This window comes from Aethalodelphis obliquidens, unplaced genomic scaffold (assembly GCF_003676395.1).
Source record: "Aethalodelphis obliquidens isolate GAN/ISIS:26980383/991018 unplaced genomic scaffold, ASM367639v1 scaffold2, whole genome shotgun sequence".
NCBI classification, from domain to species: Eukaryota; Metazoa; Chordata; class Mammalia; order Artiodactyla; family Delphinidae; genus Aethalodelphis; species Aethalodelphis obliquidens.
Genome location: NW_020837946.1, coordinates 32,288,719 through 32,310,108, shown reverse-complemented (window position 1 = coordinate 32,310,108; position 21,390 = coordinate 32,288,719). Strand labels below are relative to the sequence as shown.

At 39.6% G+C, this 21,390-nt stretch overlaps 1 protein-coding gene across 6 annotated transcripts in view; it reads left to right on the top strand.

Annotated features, from left to right (window-relative positions):
• Positions 1-2,961: 2,961 nt before the first annotated feature.
• Positions 2,962-21,390, top strand: part of CYP20A1 (cytochrome P450 family 20 subfamily A member 1) — an 81,326-nt gene continuing 62,897 nt past the window's right edge. Inside the window, exons 1-4 of one of the 6 annotated variants that reach the window (XM_027123687.1) lie at positions 3,375-3,571; positions 7,811-7,860; positions 8,481-8,647; positions 11,583-11,725. In XM_027123687.1, the coding sequence (XP_026979488.1) occupies positions 3,500-3,571; positions 7,811-7,860; positions 8,481-8,647; positions 11,583-11,725 (432 nt within the window). In that variant the 5' untranslated portion in view covers positions 3,375-3,499. Of the gene's footprint in view, positions 3,572-7,810; positions 7,861-8,480; positions 8,648-11,582; positions 11,726-21,390 lie in introns of all 6 variants that reach the window. The other 5 variants (XM_027123701.1, XM_027123710.1, XM_027123698.1 and 2 more) reach the window with 5 other exon arrangements.

The following is a 21,390-nucleotide window of genomic DNA, read 5'->3' as shown; positions in this document are numbered from 1 at the left end:
TCTTTGAGTCACATATTAGCACCCACCATGAAAGAGGCATTAAACAATCAAGTGGACTAAACAACCAATCCAATTCATGTCAGGTAGTCCCTGCACTGGCCACTCCAGGGCCGGTGCAATGGGTAGGTACATGAACAAAGGAGCCACAATGGCAGAAATGGAGACTATCCATGGGCTTAACAGCATGAACCCTCCACTTACCAAGGCTGGTCTAGCTATTGCTACCACTGAATGTCCAATTTACCAACAACAAAGATAAATGCTTAGTGCCCAATTCCTCAAGGAGACCAATGGGCCACATGCTGGCAAGTTATGTATTTTGGGCCCTTTCCATTCTGGAAGGGCAAGTTCATTCTCATAGGAACAGACATGTATTTTATGTACATGGTTTGCCCTTTATGTCTACAGGGCCTTAACCAGCACCATTATCTTAAGGGCAGTGGAGTATTTGATTCATTGGCAAGGGATTCCACATAACATCACCTCAGACCAAAGGACCCACTTTACAGTAAATAAGTGCTGGAGGGAGCCCATGACAATGGAACTCACTGGTCATATCACATACATCACCCACAAGCTGCCATCAGATAAAGCATCAGAATAGCTTGCCGATGTGACCTGGATAATTAGGAAGAGGTACAGCTGCCATTACACAATGGAATATGTAATAGTGTAGAACCCAGGAGATTTACTTGGGCACTACTTTGTACTTCTTTGCCCAATTGTGACTGCAAAGAGAAAAACCATAGTCTGAGAAGTACATGATTACCAGGTACTCAGGCAGTTCAGAATAATCCAGTCATTCTTCCAGACTAATCAAGCCTCAAGACTTGGTAGCTGAGTGAAGAGAATCTACCATGGATAGCGGAGAAAGAAGATAATAAGTATCAGTTGTGGCCCTCAGAAAAACTACAGAGGCTAACTTCCCTTCCAAGTTTTTTCTCAGGAAGAGAGTAAGGTGGGTGTGTGGAAAAAGGCCCAGCAAAGCCCAATCATCGTGGGTAATTCTCATTCCAAACTCCCCACTACGTTGGTCTAGGAGTTGTTGGGCCTGCATCATAGTTCCACTTCTCTTTCTGCCCAATCCAGATTCCTTCCTTCACATGTATTAATCCTTACTACATATCTTGCATCTTAAACTCCATCTCAGACTCTGCTGATACAATGCGCAAGTACCCCATACACTCAACCTGTAGGAACTTTATCAATATGACAGACTCCTAAATATTTTTTGAGATTTCTCTCTGACCTTCTGGCATGTATTATTTTACTAAGGCATCTAGGAAATTTCTACTTTATGCTCACCAGGTCTCAATAGTATGTCATCAGAGTAATGGACAAGCAAGATATTGTGTGGAATACCATTACAAATAAGTTAGAAATTTTATCTTATTATGTCACAGAGGAGAACTGACGAAGTCCTGGAGTAAAACACTGATGGTGTAATGCTGTCTCTACTAGGTAAAGGCAAACTGTATCTGATTATCCTTATTCATTAGAATTGAGAAAAAAAATTTGCACCCACCAAACAGGCATTTTAATGGCAATAATAATTACCATGTGGATCAGAGTCCCAGCAGGAGACAGATGGCATGCTGAAACCAGTAATTAAAAGAGAGTTCAGTAAAGGAAATATTTATGAAGGTGTGGGAAAGGTTTAAGGAAACCACAAGGTTTCAGTGCTCCAAGACTAGCAGCAGAGGTGAGCCATCACCAACCCTAAGCCTGAAGTGGCAAGAAGGGAGTTCCATTTCCTAGAAAGGGTATCTGTATGGGAAGGGCCATAGGACAGGAGCTATGGTAAACAGTGAGTCCACAGCATGAAAGACAGTAGAATGACTATCTTGACTTTACTTTCCTCTCATCCTCTCATCTTATGCTATTTCCCGTTGGCCAAATCCAACCAGAATTTGGATCAGAGGGCTAGGGAACCCACTGAGTGTCCTTTTATATGGACAGTACCACCTATAGAGCAGAGCAAGACAGGCCCATGCTTGGGAGTTACCCACATATCACAAATCCATAAAAAAGTTAAAGAACGCATGGGCAAATCAGTATTCGATGGTCAGTCAGGATTTGGTGGTTAATCAGGATTTTGTGGTCAACAAAACTGTTAACATCCATTCTCATAGCTAATACTGCTCAGGCTCCAGGGAAATTCTTCATATCTCACATTCTATATCTTTGAAATATTATAAAATGTGACTGCATCTAAATGCTATAAAGGTTTGTAGGCTGTGCTGCTATAAAACTGGAGGAGAATATAACAGTGGAAAGAGTATTTGAGCTTGAGCAAGTCGATAAAAATAGATAAATTACTTTAGCCAATCTTCGTTCTCAGTAGAAACACAATAGATTTTTGCATAATGAAACATTATTTCTTCTCTTAGGGTTCCATTAGTGGACTGGAAGTACTCAACAATTATTGTGGTGACCACGGTGGTTGCAATTGGCAGCTTAGGAACACTTTTCCATATTAAATTACTGTTTCTTTTAAAATAATATATATGTAGGTCTAGATATGATGTGAGTAAAGTGTGGTACCACTTCTTTATATTACCCTACAGATCTAGTTATCGCTTTAAGAGATGGTGAGAATCACAATATAAGTGATACAATTGTTATGATAAATTTAAACTGTTTTATAATATTTGCTGCATAACAATGTTACCATATGCAACAACTCCATTACAGTTGAACACAATAGATAAAAGTCATTGTTCATTTCTGAAGCTAAAGATTACTTTAAAAATTTTATTGATAATTCCAGTTGCTACTGCCTCAACAGAGCAAAATTTCTTCAATTTGAAAGAATTAAAAAAACTATTCTATACATAAATTATGTTTCAATAAGCCTGAGATTGTTTTAAAAAAATCTATCCAAGAACCACAATGACCGAAGACAGGATAATTTGGCATTTCTGCAGACAGAAGACAAATGATGTCAAAAATCTTGACTTTAAAAAGAGATTCTTCTGAAGTAAAGGGAAGAAAAATAAATTTTATGAAATAAATATATAATGTGTGAATTATGCATCTATATTTTATATTTGATCCAAACACCACTAGATTATTATAGAACACCCAGACATGTGCAATAAAGTTCAGTTAGATTTTGTTATTACATATATTTTAAATCTATTTGGAAAAGTGTTGGTCGGGGCACAGCGATGATAACTCCTAATGTTTTCTCCAAGCCAGGGTTCCTCCTTCCCCAACAACTCGATCCCGGAGTCGTGGGCGTGTCTGGAGTCTCGGGCGTGCCAGGAGTCGCGTCCGCCGGAATCCCGCCCCGGGGCGCGGCTCCCATCTCCCAGAGCTCCTCCGCGCTCCCTTGCTCCCCTCGCCAGCCCTGGCGGCCCAGGCCACGCCCCCAGCGGCCCATTCGTTCGCTCGTCCCGCGGGCGCCCCCGCACACCCCTCCGTTGCGCGGGTCCCAGCCCGCTGAGGCGCTGCTGCCGAGTGTGGAACCAAAACGTGGCTGCCTGGCGGAGGAGCCATGTTGGACTTCGCGATCTTCGCCGTTACCTTCTTGCTGGCGTTGGTGGGAGCCGTGCTCTACCTCTATCCGGTAACCGCCGGCTCGGCCTCGGTCTCCCCCGCATCCACGTCGCCCTGCCCGCGGCGGGCCGCAGGGGGCGGGCCCGGAGGGGGTGCGGGGAGGGCTCCTGCTGCGGTTCCGGCTCAGTCCAGCTCCGGGGCATGTGACGCTTCGCGGGCGCGCGCGGGGCTGGCGCTGAGGACTGAGCGGCGCGGGCCACACGGCCGCTTTCCGACGCCGAGTGAGGCGGGCAGGTGGTTCAGCGCGGATACGGCCGCCGGGGGCTGAGGGCTGGTCCGCGGGTCCGGCTTCCCTGCGCCTGCCCTCGCCACGCCACTGTTAAGGGCGGGTCTGAAGCGCTTTGGTGGCTTTCGGGCAATAACTCTGCCCACTCCAGTTCCATTTTCTAGTGTGCCTGGGAGGAAACTCCAGGCTGCTCCACGCCTTTCCCCTTTCCCAAGGATTCTCCCCCAGTGTTTCTTTTGTCGTCTACTCTTCCATCTGTCTTTCGACTTTCATTCCTGAAATCCAAAGTCCTTAAGGTCCAGACCGGGTCTTGCTCCTTGCAGGGCCTCACGGGCTAAATAAAGCGGTCGTGGAAGGAGCTCTGTGCAGGGGGAGGTTAGCTGTGAGCTTCACCTAGCCTAGTGCTTTATCTCTGAAATCTCCTTCCGGCCTTCTTTCTCTTCTTGCCTTCTTCAACCTCAGAAGGTGGTTCTGAAAACAAAGGAACTAATGGATGAGGGGTTCATCTGCAAAGCAAGGTGGTGGTTTTGTAGAAGAAGTTGTAAAGCAGCAGCACAGTGCCAAACACATCGCTGGCAATGACAGAACACCTTAAATATTCTCGCTGGTAAATGGGTTGGATTGGAGTATTGCAATTGCACAATCTGGAACTTTCAGTGAATCTTATTTTCTGAGAAATAGCCATCTGGAAGGTTAGGAGAGTGCGGGAGTAGGGAAATGAGATTACCAGGCAACTCACTTGAGGGTCATGAAATTAAAATAAGACTAGTCATTATGGGTGTGTTTTTCCCCAGCAGTTTTTTTTTTAATTTGCGGTACGCGGGCCTCTCACTGTTGTGGCCGCTCCCGTTGCGGAGCACAGGCTCCGGAAGCGCAGGCTCAGCGGCCGTGGCTCACGGGCCCAGCCGCTCTGCGGCACGTGGGTTCCTCCCGGACCGGGGCACGAACCCATGTCCCCTGCATCGGCAGGCGGACTCTCAACCATTGCGCCACCAGGGAAGCCCTTCCAGCAGTTTTTCTTCATCTGTGTGGAATCAGGGGCAGTTGACAGAATATTGGGTTTAATTAGAATTGGTGTTTTACTAGGTGGTTTTGACAAAAGGATATAGGGCAAGGGAGTGGTTATAATGGACCATGGAATCTCAGCTGGAGAGAGTGGAAAATGAGTATATGAGTGGGTGGGTTAAAAGTTCTTTTGGGGTAAAAATAGTTTTTGGAGTCAAGATGTTAAAAATAGTGAAAAGGAAAAATAGGAGGTGCTTGGAGATTTGGATGCTTGATGTTAAAACTCTGGAGATGGTGAAGTTATTGGTAATGTCAAGACCTAGTGTACAACCATAGGAATGAGTGGCTGAGATCGGGTGGAGTTTTGAGTTGGGGACAGATGGGTCGGGAAAGAAGATAAACTTCTGTAGGAATAGGAGTCTGGGGGACGAGGGAAGACCTGGGGATGGTAGTCCTGGGCTTAGTGTGGTGTCTAATGTAGGTAAGGAAAAAGGTCATAGTAACATTCTGGATGGTCTTAAGGTAGATAGTGGTGAGGCTACGATTATCAGGAAGTTTGGCAGGGTCTTGCCAGGTGCATGCCAATTTGGGGATCTCATCAATTTAGCTATGTGGAAGATGTGGATATAGTAAAGGGCAGGAGAGCATTTTGCCTGGTGTTCTGGGGCTCACTCTTCATTTCTCCTCTTGAAGGGTGGAGGTTGGTGTAGGAGCTGTCTTATGCAAAGCGCACAGACTTCTGAGGAAAATACATTTTTTGAGGCCTTGCTTGTGTGAAAATCTTTCTGTTCTAGCTTCACACTTGAATGATAGTTTGGCTTAGTGTAAAATTCTAAGTTGGGAATAATTTTCCCTTAGAATTATAGGGGCCACCACCCACCAGCCGGTTGTTCCTGAATCTGTAGTCTCAAGGTCTCTTTCCAGAAGGATGGTAATCACAAGAATGGTGTCTGAGGGATCTGTATACTGGCTTTTTGCTAATTGTTAAAATCTTGCGTCTTACCCTGCCTTTCTGGTTACTGAGTGCAAATCTGATTGCTTCTTGTGGAAATTCTCCTCTGCAGACCCCCAGAGGAGGCCTCACAACTACGTCAATTAATCACTACTCCAACAGCTTAACACTTCCAAAAAAATTGGTTGGATCGTTCGTCCACTGTTGTCTCCTCTCCCATTCTCTTTATCGGTATTTTCTCCTTTTTTATATCTTCACTTTCATTTTGTGGGATTTCAGGAAGAGATAATTGATGAGTGTTATCAATCTACCATGTTTAAAGAGAAGTCAGGAAACTTGTTTCAGTCAATAATTTCAACCTAGAAAATAAAAAGTTGGCTTTTTTTATATGACTGACTTTTTCTTTTTCTAATTGAGTTCCTTCCATCCTTTTCCCCACTTTTTATAATATCAAACTTGACAAGTTTCCATTATTGATGAGACTGTAGGATAAAATTTTACATTGTAGGTTTCATTGTCATCAGTTAAATGCAAGTTGCACATACTATTACCTAGATAGTATTTTTTTGTTTTGGAAAGATTATCACTTCAGACTGCTACTTTTTTTTGTTTGTTTTAAATTTATTTTTATTTATTTATTTTTGGCCGCGTTGGGTCTATGTTGCTGCGCATGGGCTTTCTCTAGTTGCGGCGACTGGGGTCTACTCTTCATTGTGGTGCACAGGCTTCTCATTGCGGTGGCTTCTCTTTCTGCAGAGCACGGGCTCTAGGTGCGTGGGCTTCAGTAGTTGTGGCACACAGGCTCAGTAGTTGTGGCTCACGGGCTGTAGAGCGCAGGCTCAGTAGCTGTGGTGCACGGGCTTAGTTGCTCCACAGCATGTGGGATCTTCCCAGACCAGAGCTTGAACCCGTGTCCCCTTCATTGGCAAGCAGATTCTTAACCACTGCACCACCAGGGAAGCCCCTAGATAGTATTCTTATAGGATTTAGTACAAACTGTTAAACTCTTCAGTTAGTATAATTCAACCTAGTATCTCTCTTTTGGCATACATACCCCAAAGGAGGAAAAAAGTAAAGTTGTATAAAGATTTTCATGGCACTACCTATAACAATGAGAAAATGAAAGAAAGAAATAGCCTAGATGTTTTATAACACTATAGCAGGAAGATGATTACACAATTCTGGATACATAGTGGAACACTGTTTAGCCTTTAAATGTTCAAATAAATAAATATTCATTTATTTGTATAATGTTAAGTAGGGGGGAAAAGGGCAGAATGTCAGACAAATAAACTCTGATTAGTACTAGCTAAAATCATTGACAAAATTCAGAATTGATTCTGGAGTTGACTATTTTAGGTTATTTTTCCTATAAATATTTAGTTTATTTAAAAATAGTTTTACAAGATATCTTATTATAAAAGTAATACGCTTGTTGTAAAATAAAAAAAAGACACTAACCTCTAAACCCAGCGACCATAAACCCAGTACAAAATTGTAAAACATGAAAATTCCCCCAACTTTTTCATAGTTCGTTCTTCAGAGCTTGTCACTTTAACAATTTGCTATGAATTATTTTGTTATTTACTTCTATACCAGACACCTTTCTGACTGTATGACCCTGATAATAATAACTGCATTAAAGCAAATGATGAATATCACATTGTATTTTGGTAAATTCTTTGACTAGAAAGAGGAGAACTATTTTAGGAATGAAACTATTATAATCATGACATTGATTTTTTTTTTTAAAAGCCAAGCCAGATGGGACCATATGTAGTCTCAGAACAAAGAAAAATGTACTTGATTATGTATTAATTGATGAAGAATGGATGTTAAATTCTTCAAACACCTTAGTTTAGTTGATAGAGAGGAGGAATATTAGGATAATGCTTTTCAATACAAAGAATCCAGTTTTTGTATTTTAATATAGAAATAATCTCTGAGATTCAACCAATTTGGAAAACCATCATTTAAGGTCCTGCAGATGTCTTGGGAAAATGCATCTGACTTATGGGATATGTGATAATTCATCATACTAAACTTTTTAAAATTTTTTCCCTAAGGCTTCCAGACAAGCTGCAGGAATTCCAGGGATTACTCCAACAGAAGAAAAGTGAGTTGTTGTTTTTTTAAATCAAGTAGAGTCAACTCTTAATTTTGGATCAAAACTAAACCGTATCTTTAGGTTACTCAGTTTATTTCATTCCTTTGTTTTCTCTAAACTTATCTCTGGGCATACTACCTAAACTTTGTTAAGAACAGAAAGGAAGCCTGTATAAATCAAAACCTTTAATTTCTTTCACTTCTGTTAGCCAGAGAGTGTTGAAAATAGAAAGAAAGGATTAAGATAGAAGGAAATAAGAAAAAGTTGCCATAGCTGATTTAAATTAGCCTGTGATTTAATAGCCAATGATGGTGTCCATTGCTATCTCAGAATGAGTTGCTGCAAAAATTGGATAGTTTTCCAGTGTCTAAGTCAGATGTTCCTCGTGTAGCTTTTTTATTTGGTGTGAAGTGTTATGAATTCTCAAAATATCAGACAAATCCATATCCAAATGTAACTACCGAAAGAGAGAAGTCAAATATAATTCAGTTTTGGATTTTGCAGTAATTTGAATTTTGTGTATTTTTGCTCTCATCTGTTGACACAGTTAATTCAGAATCAACTAGTATTGTTTTTCTGATTCTTCCATGTTAAATTGATTATTTTGTCAAATGTTGCTCTTTTTTCAGAGATGGTAATCTTCCAGATATTGTGAACAGTGGAAGTTTGCACGAGTTCCTGGTTAATTTGCATGAGAGATATGGGCCTGTGGTCTCTTTCTGGTTTGGCAGGCGCCTTGTGGTTAGTTTGGGCAGTGTTGATGTGCTAAAGCAGCATATCAACCCCAATAAGACATGTAAGTTTAATTTTCTTTTTAATTAGAGTAGATGTCTATAAATGAAGAGCCATACATTGTTCTTAGGAATAGCTAACATTTATTAAATACTTTGTATTATGTGCCAGACATTGTGCTGAAGTCTTTATATTAATTACTTCATTTAAGACACAGTATTGTAAAATGATTATTTTCTTCCTTCAGTTTATAGATATGTATGAAAAAAATCCAGTGTAAATGCCAACAGGATTTTTTTGGAACCTGAATAGCTAGTTCCAGGGTACGTCTGAAAGAGTAAAGGTACAAGAGCAGTTAAGAAACATCTAGAAAGAACATTAGTGCGGGAGATTCTTGTACCATCAGGTCGAACAGTGTATTATAAAACTTGATTAACTTAAAGAATCTTGTACTGTGATAGGACTAGACGGATTGATGGAATGGAGTAGGTAGCCCAGTAGACAAACCGAGTATATATGATAAAGGTAGCATTTTATGATAAAAGGGAAAGGTAATAAATGGTTTGGGAAAACTAGTTAGCTATTTGGAAAAAATAAATCTCAGTCCCTGTCTCACTCTTTATATCAAAATAAATTAGAAATGATTAAAATTTGGAGTCATAAAAGTAATAGAAGAAAAAATGGTTAAATCTTAAATTTTTTTGAGGGGGTTGTTGATAAGCCCTTTTGTACCCTGACACAAGATCTAAGAGCCATCAATCACAAGATGGGTAAATCTGTCTACATAAAAATGAAAAAATTTCAGTACAATAAAAAACACCATGAAAAAGAGAGATAGGAAAATGTTGGCCACATACTATATTTCTGTAAAATAAAAAGGTACCATGAAGAAGTTTAAAAGAGAGATGGGGGAACTGTTTACCACCTATATATATATAAAGTAAATGAAAACTAATAAGAAAATAAAAGGCAATTGTGGAAAAATGGGCAAAAACAAGGTAATTAAAAAAGAAGAAATAAAAATAGCCAATAAGCAAATTAAAAGATTTCAACCTCACTAATAATCAGTGGGATGCAAATAAATATGAGATTTTCACTTATCTGACTAGAAGAGATGAAAAATGTTGGCAAAACTCATTGTTGGTGAGGGAATGGAGAAACATGGAGTATAAATGTTTTACAAACTATCTGGAGAGAAGGTTGGCAGTGACCTTTGACTTATCTTAAGGAATTATCATAAGCTGATAATCACATAGATGAGAAAAGACATTAGTATTATTCATAATAAAAACTTAAAACTTAAAAATTTTTAATGGCTGCATTAAAGGATACATTCAGGCGTTAATATGATGATATAGGTTTATTTTATTTTGTTCTTCAGATACTCATATAGCAATTTCTATATGCCAGCACTATTGTAAGACCTTACACACGTTAACTGATTTAATCCTCAGAACACCTTATGAAGTACGTATTATGATTATCCCCACTTTACAGAAGAGAAAACTGATGTACAGAGAGGCTAAGTCATTTGCCCAAAGTCACACAACTAATTAGTGATGGAGCTGGGACTTGAAGCTAGGCTCTCTGGGCTGGGTCTGTTTTCTTTTTTTTCTTTTTTTCTTTTTTTGCGGTACGCGGGCCTCTCACTGTTGTGGCCTTTCCTGTTGCGGAGCACAGGCTCCGGACGCGCAGGCTCAGCGACCATGGCTCACGGGCCCAGCCGCTCCGCAGCATGTGGGATCTTCCTGGACCGGGGCACGAACCTGTGTCCCTTGCATCGGCAGGCGGACTCTCAACCACTGCGCCACCAGGGAAGCCCATGGGTCTGTTTTCTTAATTACAAAATTTCCGCAACGTGGAAGGATGGCTCCGTTAAGAAATGCAAAGATGGGTATAACCAGACATGGCCTCTGCTCCTGTGGAATTTATAGTCTAGTGCTGGGGAAGTGGGGGAGCATGTAAATGGTGTTCGAATGATCACACTAATGAACTGAGAGACGTGCTCTGAAAGAAGGGACTGTAATTCTTTGCAAAATCTGACAGATTTTTCTGTCTGTCTCTCTCTGGTGAGAAATGTTAACAGCTGTAAAAAAAAAAAAATCTCAGATATTTAACAGTGGCTATCTGTGTGGTGAGATTTAGATGAATTTATTTTCTATGTATTTACGTTGTTTTAATTATTTACAATGACAGTGTATTTTTGCGTATGTGGAAACAATACAGTCATTAAAGAAACACTTATGGAATTCTCTGGCGATCCAGTGGTTAGCACTCTGTGCTTCCACTGCACGGGGCCTGGGTTTGATCCCTGGTTGGGCAACTAAGGTCCTGCGAGCCTCACAGCGTTGCCGCCAAAAAAAAACAGGAAACAAGAAACACTTAAAAATGAATGAAGGAGGAAAGAAAAGAAATTTTTGGATTCAACTAAATAATTTTAACTGTAATACTTGACAGTTACATACACAAAATCAGTTTTGCTTTAAAAATCAGTGGTGTGATTTTTTTTTTTTTACAAAGTGAAAGATATTGCTGTCATGTGAGTAGAAAATTTATGTAAATATTAATGATTTACAGTGAAATTCCCAGTCAGAATATTGTTTTCTTGCCATTTTTTTTTTTTTTTTTGTGGTACATGGGCCTCTCACTGTTGTGGCCTTTCCCGTTGTGGAGCACAGGCTCCGGACACGCAGGCTCAGTGGCCATGGCTCACCGGCCCAGCTGCTCTGCGGCACGTGGGATCTTCCCGGACCGGGGCACGAACCCGTGTCCCCTGCATCGGCAGGTGGACTGTCAACCACTGCGCCCTTTCTTGCCAATTTTTATTGCCTCTTGAAGTGTTCACATTTAGGAAACACAAGGGAGTTGTGAAAAAAAGTTCATAGTCTCTTGGCTACAGTCCTGTACCTCCCTGATCTCTGTTCTTTTGCTGGAGACTTTTTTTTTTTTTTTTTTGAGTGATTACTTTGCCTTTGAAATGTTTAATTTGTCTGTTTCAGCGGACCCTTTTGAAACCATGCTAAAGTCATTATTAAGGTATCAGTCTGAGAGTGGGAATGTGAGTGAAAACCTCATGAGGAAAAAATTGTATGAAAATGGTGTGACTAATTCTCTGCGGAGTAATTTTGCTCTCCTGCTAAAGGTAAGGTAGTTTGTCCTGGAGTTCTATCATACAGATAATAGTATATGGATCTTCCTCGAGTTACAATGGGGTTATGTCCTGATAAACACATCGTGAGTTGAAAAATATCATAAGTTGAAAATGCATTTAAATACACCTAACCTCCTGGACATCATAGCTTAGCCTAGCCTGCTTTAAACATACTCAGAACACTTATGTTAGCCTGCAGTTGGGCACAATCATCTCACACTAAGCCTATTTTATAATAGAGTGTTGACTAGCTCGTGTAATTTATTGAACACTGTACAGAAAGTGAGAAATAGATTGTTGTCTGGGTACAGAATGGTTGTAAGCTTATGGGCTCTTTGCTGTCATGGTCCCATGGCTGGCTGTGGGCTACGGCTGCTGTCGCTGCCAGCGTCACAAAGTGTCGTACTTCATACGCTAGCCCAGTAGAAGATCAAGATAAGTTCAGAGGACCGTTTCTACTGAACGCTTATGGCTTTTGCGCCATGGTAACGTTGAAAAATTGTATGTCGGGGACCGTCTGTATATTTTAACTATTAGTGTGTCTTTGTTTTTCCTACTCTTTTCTTACCTGTCTTTCGAAGCTGAATTTTACTCTTTTTTTGCCGGGGCGGGCCGCACTGCAAGGTTTGTGGGATCTTAGTTCCCTACCAGGGGTTGAATCCATGCTCCCTGCAGTGGAAGCGCATAGCCTTAACCACAGAACCGCCAGGGAAGTCCCTCTAAGCTGATTTTTATTCTCCTGAAATTCTAAAACGAAACAAAAACAAAGCAAAAATCTTAACATCTAGACTCCCTATGTAAGTTGGAATGATGGGAGCAGAGAGAACCTGAAGACATTTTATGTATCAGTAGACTTGTCCATTGTTTTCAGACCAGACTAAACCAGCATTTCCTAAAATATGGTCTGAACTCACCTGAAACACTCCCTCTTGTTTAAGGTGCAGATTACTGGGCCTTTACTTGGACAAACTGAATCACTGGGAGGGGCACCTGACATTTTTAAGAAGCTCATCAAATCATTTACAAAGGTTGAGAACAATACTAATCCATACCGTTTCCTTTTTGTTTCTAAAGACCCTTAGCCAAGCCCTGTGCACTGCCTCACAGTTCCCTGTGCTCCCACAGGGCTGTTGGAGACCTTCACCCTTATTCTAGTACTGCCAGTCCTACCAACCCCTTTGCTTGCTGTAGATGTCCTAGCCTCCTGCTTTGCTGAGACTATGGAGTCCTTTACGTGTGAACTCCCTCAGTAGCCTGTTCCCCCACCAGTAGACTCTGTCCATCACAAACCTTGGTTCTTTTTTCTTATTTTAAATCTTGAAGAATCCTTTCTTCTGTCCAAAGCTAATCTATCCATTTGTGACATTTAAAAATAATGTAATTTATAAAAGTAATATATGGTTGCTAAAGAAAACGTGGAAAATCTGATAGTGTAAAGAAATCACTCATAATTTGACTATAGATTTTTTATATGGTTGAGATCATATTGTATGTACAATTTTATATACTTTTTCACTATAAAACGTATCGTAAGCGTTTCCCCATCATTAAAAAATTTGCAGGGACTTCCCTGGCCGTCCAGGCGAAGGCTCTGCACTTGCACTGCGGCCGTGGGGTGAGGGTGGGGTGAGCATGGCTTCGAGGTTCCATCCCTGGTCGGGGAACTAAGGTCCTGCGTGCCCTGTGGCTCGGCCAAAAAGAAAAAGAGAAAAGAAAAGAGAAGAAAATTTCCAAAAATAACTAAAATTATGCTTTTTCCGCTAGTCACTTTATAAAATATGGAAACATTTAGAGAAGTCCTAAGGAAAAAAATAAACATTTTTACTGCTGTTCATTCCCCGGTGATAACCATGTTTAACATTTTAAAATACTTTGCATCATTCCAGTCATTTCTGTGTACAGTAGAATTTCAATCAGCATTATACTGTAGAGATAGTTTTAGACTGCATTTTTATTTACCATTATATGATAAGTATTTTTATAACAGTAAATATTCTTAGAAAATTACATTTGAAAAGAGTCTCTAATGTCACTTTTACCTTCTGAATATCTTTCAAATTGCTCTACTCCACCAGCACTGCTCCCATCCTGGTTTAAGCTTCCATCGTCTTATGTGGATTGCTTGTTTCTCTGCCTTCTCTCTGCCCTTCCCCAATTTCTACCCTCTGTTAGGGATTCTTAGGCTTCTTTTAAGACATGTACCCCTTGCAGTTGTGGTGAAACCTACAGACTCCTTCGGAGAATAGCATTTGGAAATGTGTAACTACAAAGGAAACCAATATAGTTATCAAAATGTTATTTTTAAAAAACTTGTGATATTATAATATCAGTGCTTTATTGTTAATGTATTACATAACAAGATCTAGCAATGCTTCCTCAAACTTCCACAATTTTAAAGTAATGATGTTATGAGAGACAAAACCATTATTTTGAGAGTTTTACAATAACCAAAATATAATGTGAACGTATTTGAGATTTGTATTGCGACAAAGTTAAAAGGCCTATATTCAGAAAGAAGTGCTAAATTTTATTTAGAGGTTAGTGAAAAATAAAGATTTTTTCCCCCTTCATCCAAGTTCATGGACTCCTGGATTCTATGCACAGGCCCTTTGGTATCTATGGACTGGATGTTCATAACCCCTGAGAACAGACACTTTCAAAATACAATTCTTATTTTATCAGTCCCTGATCAAAAACCTCCAGTGGCTTCCCTTTGCTCTTGGGACAAACTCCGAAGTCTTGAATGTCATCTTAAAGACCGTATGTGGTTTGGCCTGCCTACTTTTCCAGCCTCGTTTCCCACTTTCTCATTTGTGCTTATACTCTAGCCACCCTGGTTTTCTCTTAGTTCTGTACCTTGTTCTCTGCTATCTCAAGGGCTCTGTATATGCTGTTCCTGTTGCCTGGATTGTCTCATCTAACCATCCACACACCTAGTTAATGCATGTTTATTCTTCAGCTCAGTTTAGATGTCACTTCCCCAGGGAAGCCATCTCTGATCATCCCACTGTCCCTAGGAAGGTCCCCCTTTTAGATGCTGTCATAACACCCTTTGCTTTTCCTTTGCAACACGTCCTAATTTGTAATTATATTATGTGTAATTCTTTGAATAATCTTTCCTAAGCTGTATGCTCCACGGAGGGAGACACTATTCTGTTTTGATTTCTACTGTATCTGTGGGTCTTGGTGTAGAGTAGGCCCTCAGTAAATATTTATTAAATCAGTGAATGAATACCGACCAACTTACAGGTCCTCAATTCGTAGTCTCTTCTCTTATCTCTGTGGGTCTGTTCTTGCTATTTTCTCCTCAGCTAACTCCTGTCCAGCTCGTCTTCCAATATCCAGTTTAGTTACCTACCCTCTGCCATTCACTCTCTTTACTACCATGACAACCTGGCCATACTTACATAACAAAATTAAATTGACTTTCTTATCTCCCTTCTTATATTGTGTTTTCCTTCCCCTTTCCTGTAATCTGTGTACCTCGAAGAAAGTTTTTATTTTGTTGTATGTTTAATGTAGCTTCTTGGGAAGTAGTAGTATTGTATAGAGCAGAGACTTTAAGCTTGGGCAAAAGGCTTTGAATCTTATTTCTGTCATTTAGTATCTGCATGATTCTTTGTGTGTTACTTGGCCTTTGTGAGCTTTTATTGCCTCTTTTTTTTTTGGCTACTCTGCAGGGATCCCTTAATTTCCCGACCAGGGGTCAAACCTGTGCCCCTTGCGTTAGAAGCACAGAGTCTTAACCACTGGACCGCCAGGGAGGTCCTATTGCCTCATCTTAAATTGAGGATAATAGCATCCACGTTACAAATTCGCTGTGAGGATTATATGAGGTCATGATGTAAAATACCTAACAACAGGTCTTAGAACACAGTAACTACTCAAAAAAATACCTTTCCTTCCTTTGTTTGAGAAGTAGGTTTTCCTGCTGTTTGTTTGCTGCTCCCCCCACCTCCCAGCGTTCTTCTGTTCTGTTAAATTTTCTTCTCTCTTACATTTTTCCTGCTCCTCTGAAACTACACCTCCTTATTAATGCTTCCGATTTAGTTAATGCGTTTCTTCTTTCATGCAGGGTTTTTATAGTTGATGGGCCTATATCTGTCCCATTTGAAGGGTTACGTAGGAGTCCTTACTGTTCTATATAGATTAAACCCACATTCACTCACAAGTACACAAATACACCCCACTGACTTTCACATTGTATATGGTAAATAATTTTTAAAACCATGGAAAAAAATTTTTTTTGAATTTTTGAATTTTATTTTATTTATTTTTCTATACAGCAGTTTCTCGTTAGTCATCCATTTTATACACATCAGTGTATACGTGTCAAACCCAATCTCCCAATTCATCACCCCTCCACCCCACTTTCCCCCCTTGGTGTCCATACATTTGTTCTCTACATTTGTGTCTCTATTTCTGCCCTGCAAACCGGTTCATCTGTACCATTTTTCTAGGTTCCACATATATGCGTTAATATATGATATTTGTTTTTCTCTTTCTGACTTACTGTACTCTGTATGACAGTCTCTAGATCCATCCACATCTCTACAAATGACCCAATTTCGTTCCTTTTTATGGCTGAGTAATACTCCATTGTATATATGTACCACATCATCTTTATCCATTCGTCTGTCGATGGGCATTTAGGTTGCTTCCATGACCTGGCTACTGTAAATAGTGCTGCAGTGAACACTGGGGTGCATGTGTCTTTTTGAATTGTGGTTTTCTCAGGTATATGCCCAGTAGTGGGATTTCTGAGTCATATGGTAGTTCTATTTTTAGTTTTTTAAGGAACCTCCATACTGTTCTCCATAGTGGCTGTACCAATTTACATTCCCACCAACAGTGCAAGAGGGTTCCCTTTTCTCCACACCCTCTCCAGCATTTGTTGTTTGTAGATTTTCTGATGATGCCCATTCTAACTGGTGTGAGGTGATACATCACTGTAGTTTTGATTTGCATTTCTCTAATAATTAGTGTAAAAGTCATGAAAAATTTCAATGAAAATAGAATAGTATAATGAACATCTGTATTCTCATCACCAAACTTTAACAGTTGGCAAATTAGACGCAATCTTACTTTATCTATACCCCGACTTACCTCCCCTATTTTCTCTCTGGATTATTTTTAAACAGATTCCAGACATCGTACAGATGAGGACATACTTTTTCAAGGGCTTAAGAGTATTTAGCATGTAATAGCTACTTGGTCAGGTTTCTTTTCTTTTCCTTCTCACCTTCTGTAACTTTGTTCATTCCTCCTAAAAATGTTCAGACTGCTCATTATAAGACTTTTGTGACTTTTTTGAGTTGTAGAATAACTGATAAATCTTAAGAGGGTGCCATTTTGACTCATCCTACAGTATCTACTTTTAAAAAATTACATTCAGTAAATGCTTAATGCCATATTTTCCTTATTCTTCAATTCTGTTTGAAACTCACACTTTTCATTCAAGATTTGAGGCTGGCTTGTTGAGTTTACCGGAAGCATTAATTAACATGTTGGCTCCTTTGCACAGTTTTGCTTCCAAAAACTAAGCAAACAAGGCCTTTAACCATGGCCAGCGGCTGATTAGTCTTTCTCCTTTCCAGTTCCTATTTCTAACTGATAGCCATTATTCACAGGGCCATCAGGACATCTGTATATCAAATTTCCACCTTCTCATTATTGTCAGTACTGTTTGGTTTTGTTTTGTTTTAAATATTTATTTGGCTGTGCCAGGTCTTAGTTGTGGCACACGAGATCTTCATTGTAGCGTGCGGGACCTTTAGTTGCAGTATGCGGGATCTTTAGTTGTGGCATGCAGAATCTAGTTCCCTGACCAGGGATTGAACCCAGGCCCCCTACGTTGGGAGTGCGGAGTCTTAACCACTGGACCACCAGGGAAGTCCCAGTCAGTACTGTGTTGTATCATCATGTTCTCTGGACCTCTCAGGCTGCCTGCTTGGGTCGTCATAGCTGGTCCTGTCACACCTGAATGTCCTACCTGAAAGCAGTTATGTTGCCTCTGTCTAAGCATTCACCAGTCAGAACCTTTCTTTCTGTTCTGTTTAAACACCTAACATTTGTCTGTAAGAATCTTTGTATTTAATTGTATAGCTCCAGGGAATTTTACCTATTTCTCTTTGCTTTGCTTTCAGTGATTATGCTTTTCAGTAATCTTTATTGTTAAAAGCCTTAATTAGTCTTTCTTCTCTGCTTCAAGCTAAGTAATTCTAGCTTCTTTAATCTTTAATCGTAGGCTCTCTTTCCCAAATTTTCAATCTTTTTTGTCCTTGCTCTGTATTGCGTTTTTTTCTCCTCCTATCTGATCAACGGCAAATCAAAGTGGAAAATTATTTACCAGTTTTCACATTTCTTGCCATCATATTTTCAAGCTTTGGTTCACAGACTGGGTCCATACATGAGAAATGTGTTTCAGGTTTATGTTTTCAACCCCGTAGCACAAGCCAGTTACTTAGCTTACTCATTAGTCAGAAATACCAATTAATATTTAATCAGTAAGAACATGATTGAAGAGAGCTGTAGTCAGAGCATCCTCTTCCTCCCTACTAATGGTTTTTCTTTAAGAGAACAGGGCTGTTTATCAGAGTTACCACTCCAGAATAAGCTGTACTTCATATTGACACAATAAATCTTTTGCCTTTTTTTTTTTTTTTTAATTAATTTATTTATTTTTGCGGTACGTGGGCCTGTCACTGTTGTGGCCTCTCCTGTTGCGGAGCACAGGCTCCGGACGCGCAGGCTCAGCGGCCATTGCTTATGGGCCCAGCCGCTCCACGGCACGTGGGATCTTCCCGGACCAGGGCACGAACCCATGTCCCCTGCATTGGCAGGTGGACTCTCAACCACTGCGCCACCAGGGAAGGCCTCTTTTGCCTTTTTTATTTTTATTTTGGTCCAAATCTAAATTCTGTATTCTGACTCTTCTCTAATCCTCTCAAACCTCATCCTGTGAGTTCTGGTTCCTTCTTGCCCTGACCGTCTCTGCTCAAAGGCTGTGTGTAAACGTCCACTTTAGTTCTGTGAGTGTAACTTCTCTCTTCTGTGTGCTTCAGCCCCATATGCTCCTATGACTTTTGGGTTAAACTCTGATTTAAGAAGTATTTTCTGGATTTTAGAATTTATGACAGTTTTCCAGAACCCTCTTAATTGACAGCTTAGTAATAATAGCCAAAATTATTGAACTCATTGGTTTAATACTATCAAGTGAAGCTCATCAACAGATTGTTAGAATTCCCATCTAATACACATAGTCAAGATTCATAAACTAAAAGAGAGTCATATAAGCCTCTAGCAGATGTACTAGATATGTATGTCGAGTAAAAACCTCCATGAATCATTTCTAATATTTGCATTGTTTTGTAGAGTACTGTGTAAAACAAATGGATGAGCAAATCACAACACAGTTCTGTGATACAAATGACAATATTGATAATAAAATTTTTATGCTCATGGCTAAAAAGGGGGAAAAAAAAGGCTTTACCAGCATAGGCTGAAAGCATTTCCACAGTTAGTTGCATAATCAGTAATAATCTGGTACTGTGGGGAGATAGTTACAGTTAAAGTCTCTGATAAGTCACAGATTGTCCTAATAGGTTTTTAGGATACCATTTGGGTCCTAAATTTGGACCCAAATGGTCCAAATTTAGGAATACCATTTATAGGTCCAATGTTTAGGAATACCATTTATAGGTTTGTTTTTTTTTTTTTTGAACATGTAATATCTCACAGAAGAAAGGTCACCAGAAAACTGACTACCTATAACTTAGAACTGAGGAAATATATACCCTGGATTTCATTTAAAAACCAGCTATGTACAAAAGCTCTTACACATTATTAAGGAAAAGATACAAGCCCCAGTAGAAAAATGGCTAAAGAAGTGAACATGCAGTACATTGTGGAAAACATGTAAATGGCCATTAAATATTTGAAACTTGTTTAAACCCTACCAATAATTAGAACAAAATAAGCCAATTAAAGCAATGTTGAGTTATTTTTTACCTGTTAGACTGACAGAGGTTTTATAAAATGACAACACTTAGTACAGTCCAAAGTATGGGAAATGGACACTTAGAGATTGCTGGTAAGACTGTAAGCTGATACAGGCTTTCTCCAGGGCAGCATGGCCATATAAAGCAAAAGCTTAAAAACTACTTCTTAACTCAGAAATTTCATATCTAAGGAAGTCAAATGGCAATAGATGTATATACAGAGGTGGCTGTTGAAGCATTGTTTATTGTAGCAGAAATTGGAAAATACTTAAACGTCCAGTAGTAGAGGATTATTTGAATGATCGTAAATCCGTACAATGGATTAGAATGAAAACATTAAGGTGGCAAAGACATTTATTTACTGACATGGGGAGATGGTTTGCTAGAGCTAGCACAAACTTGGTGGCTTAAACACAGAAATTTATTGTCTCACAGTTCTGGAGGCTGTTGCCCAAGATCAAGTTGCCAGCAGAGTTGGATCCTTCTGGGGGCTGTGAGGGAAATCTGTTTTATGCCTCTTTCCTAGCTGCTAGTAGTTTGCTGGTAATCGCTGGTGTTCCTTGGCTTGTACACTTATCACCCCAATCTCTGCCTTCATGTTTATAATGAGGTATCCCTGTGTGTGTATATGTTTGTGTGTGTGTTTCAGTGTCCAAATTTCCCCTTTTTATAAGGACACAGTGGTATTGGATTAAGGCCCACCCTAATGTGCATATCTTAAACTGATTATCTGCAAGAACCTATTCCCAAATGAGGTCACATTCACAGGCACTGGGGGTTAAAACTTCAAGATCCTTTGGGGGGGGCACAATTCAACCCATAACAGATGGTAAGTGAAAAAAACCAGTATACAGAACAGTTTGTAGAGTATTAATATATTGTCCAAAGTATACCTTTATGCACACATGTATGTACACATATACATGGATACACATGCCTATAGAAAAACATGAAAAGCTCTATTAAAAAAAATGTTATCAGTAATTACTGCTACTAGGTTGAATTTAGGGTGATTTAAATTAATTTCTATATTTTCATTTATTTTTAAGTTATTTATTGTTTTCTACGTATTAATTTTCTTTACACTAACCTGTATTACTGTACAAGTCAAAAACAATGAACCAAAAAAAAAAAAACAACAAAAAAAAACAATGAACCACTCAACTCTCAGTGATAGTCTGAATAGTCACTGAATTTTCATTAGGAGCAAAGCTTAATAATTCATTGACTAATTAAAACCAAAATTCAATAATTTATTTAATTTTCTCTAAGAACAAAGCCTTTTATTCATGGACTTTCTTAGGACTATGTATTTGGTTTCTTTTATTCTTCTGGAAGCTGCTAATACGCAGGAGTTGATTTGGGGAGAATGATGTTCCCTGCTGTTGTTTTTGTACTGTTCAGTATTTTTTTTTAATTTAATTTAATTTAATTTTTTAACATCTTTATTGGGGTATAATTGCTTTACAATGGTGTGTTAGTTTCTGCTTTATAACAAAGTGAATCAGTCATACATAAACATATGTTCCCATATGTCTTCCCTCTTGCGTCTCCCTCCCTCCCACCCTCCCTATCCTACCCCTCCAGGCTGTCACAAAGCACCAAGCCAATATCCCTGTGCCATGCGGCTGCTTCCCACTAGCTATCTACCTTACT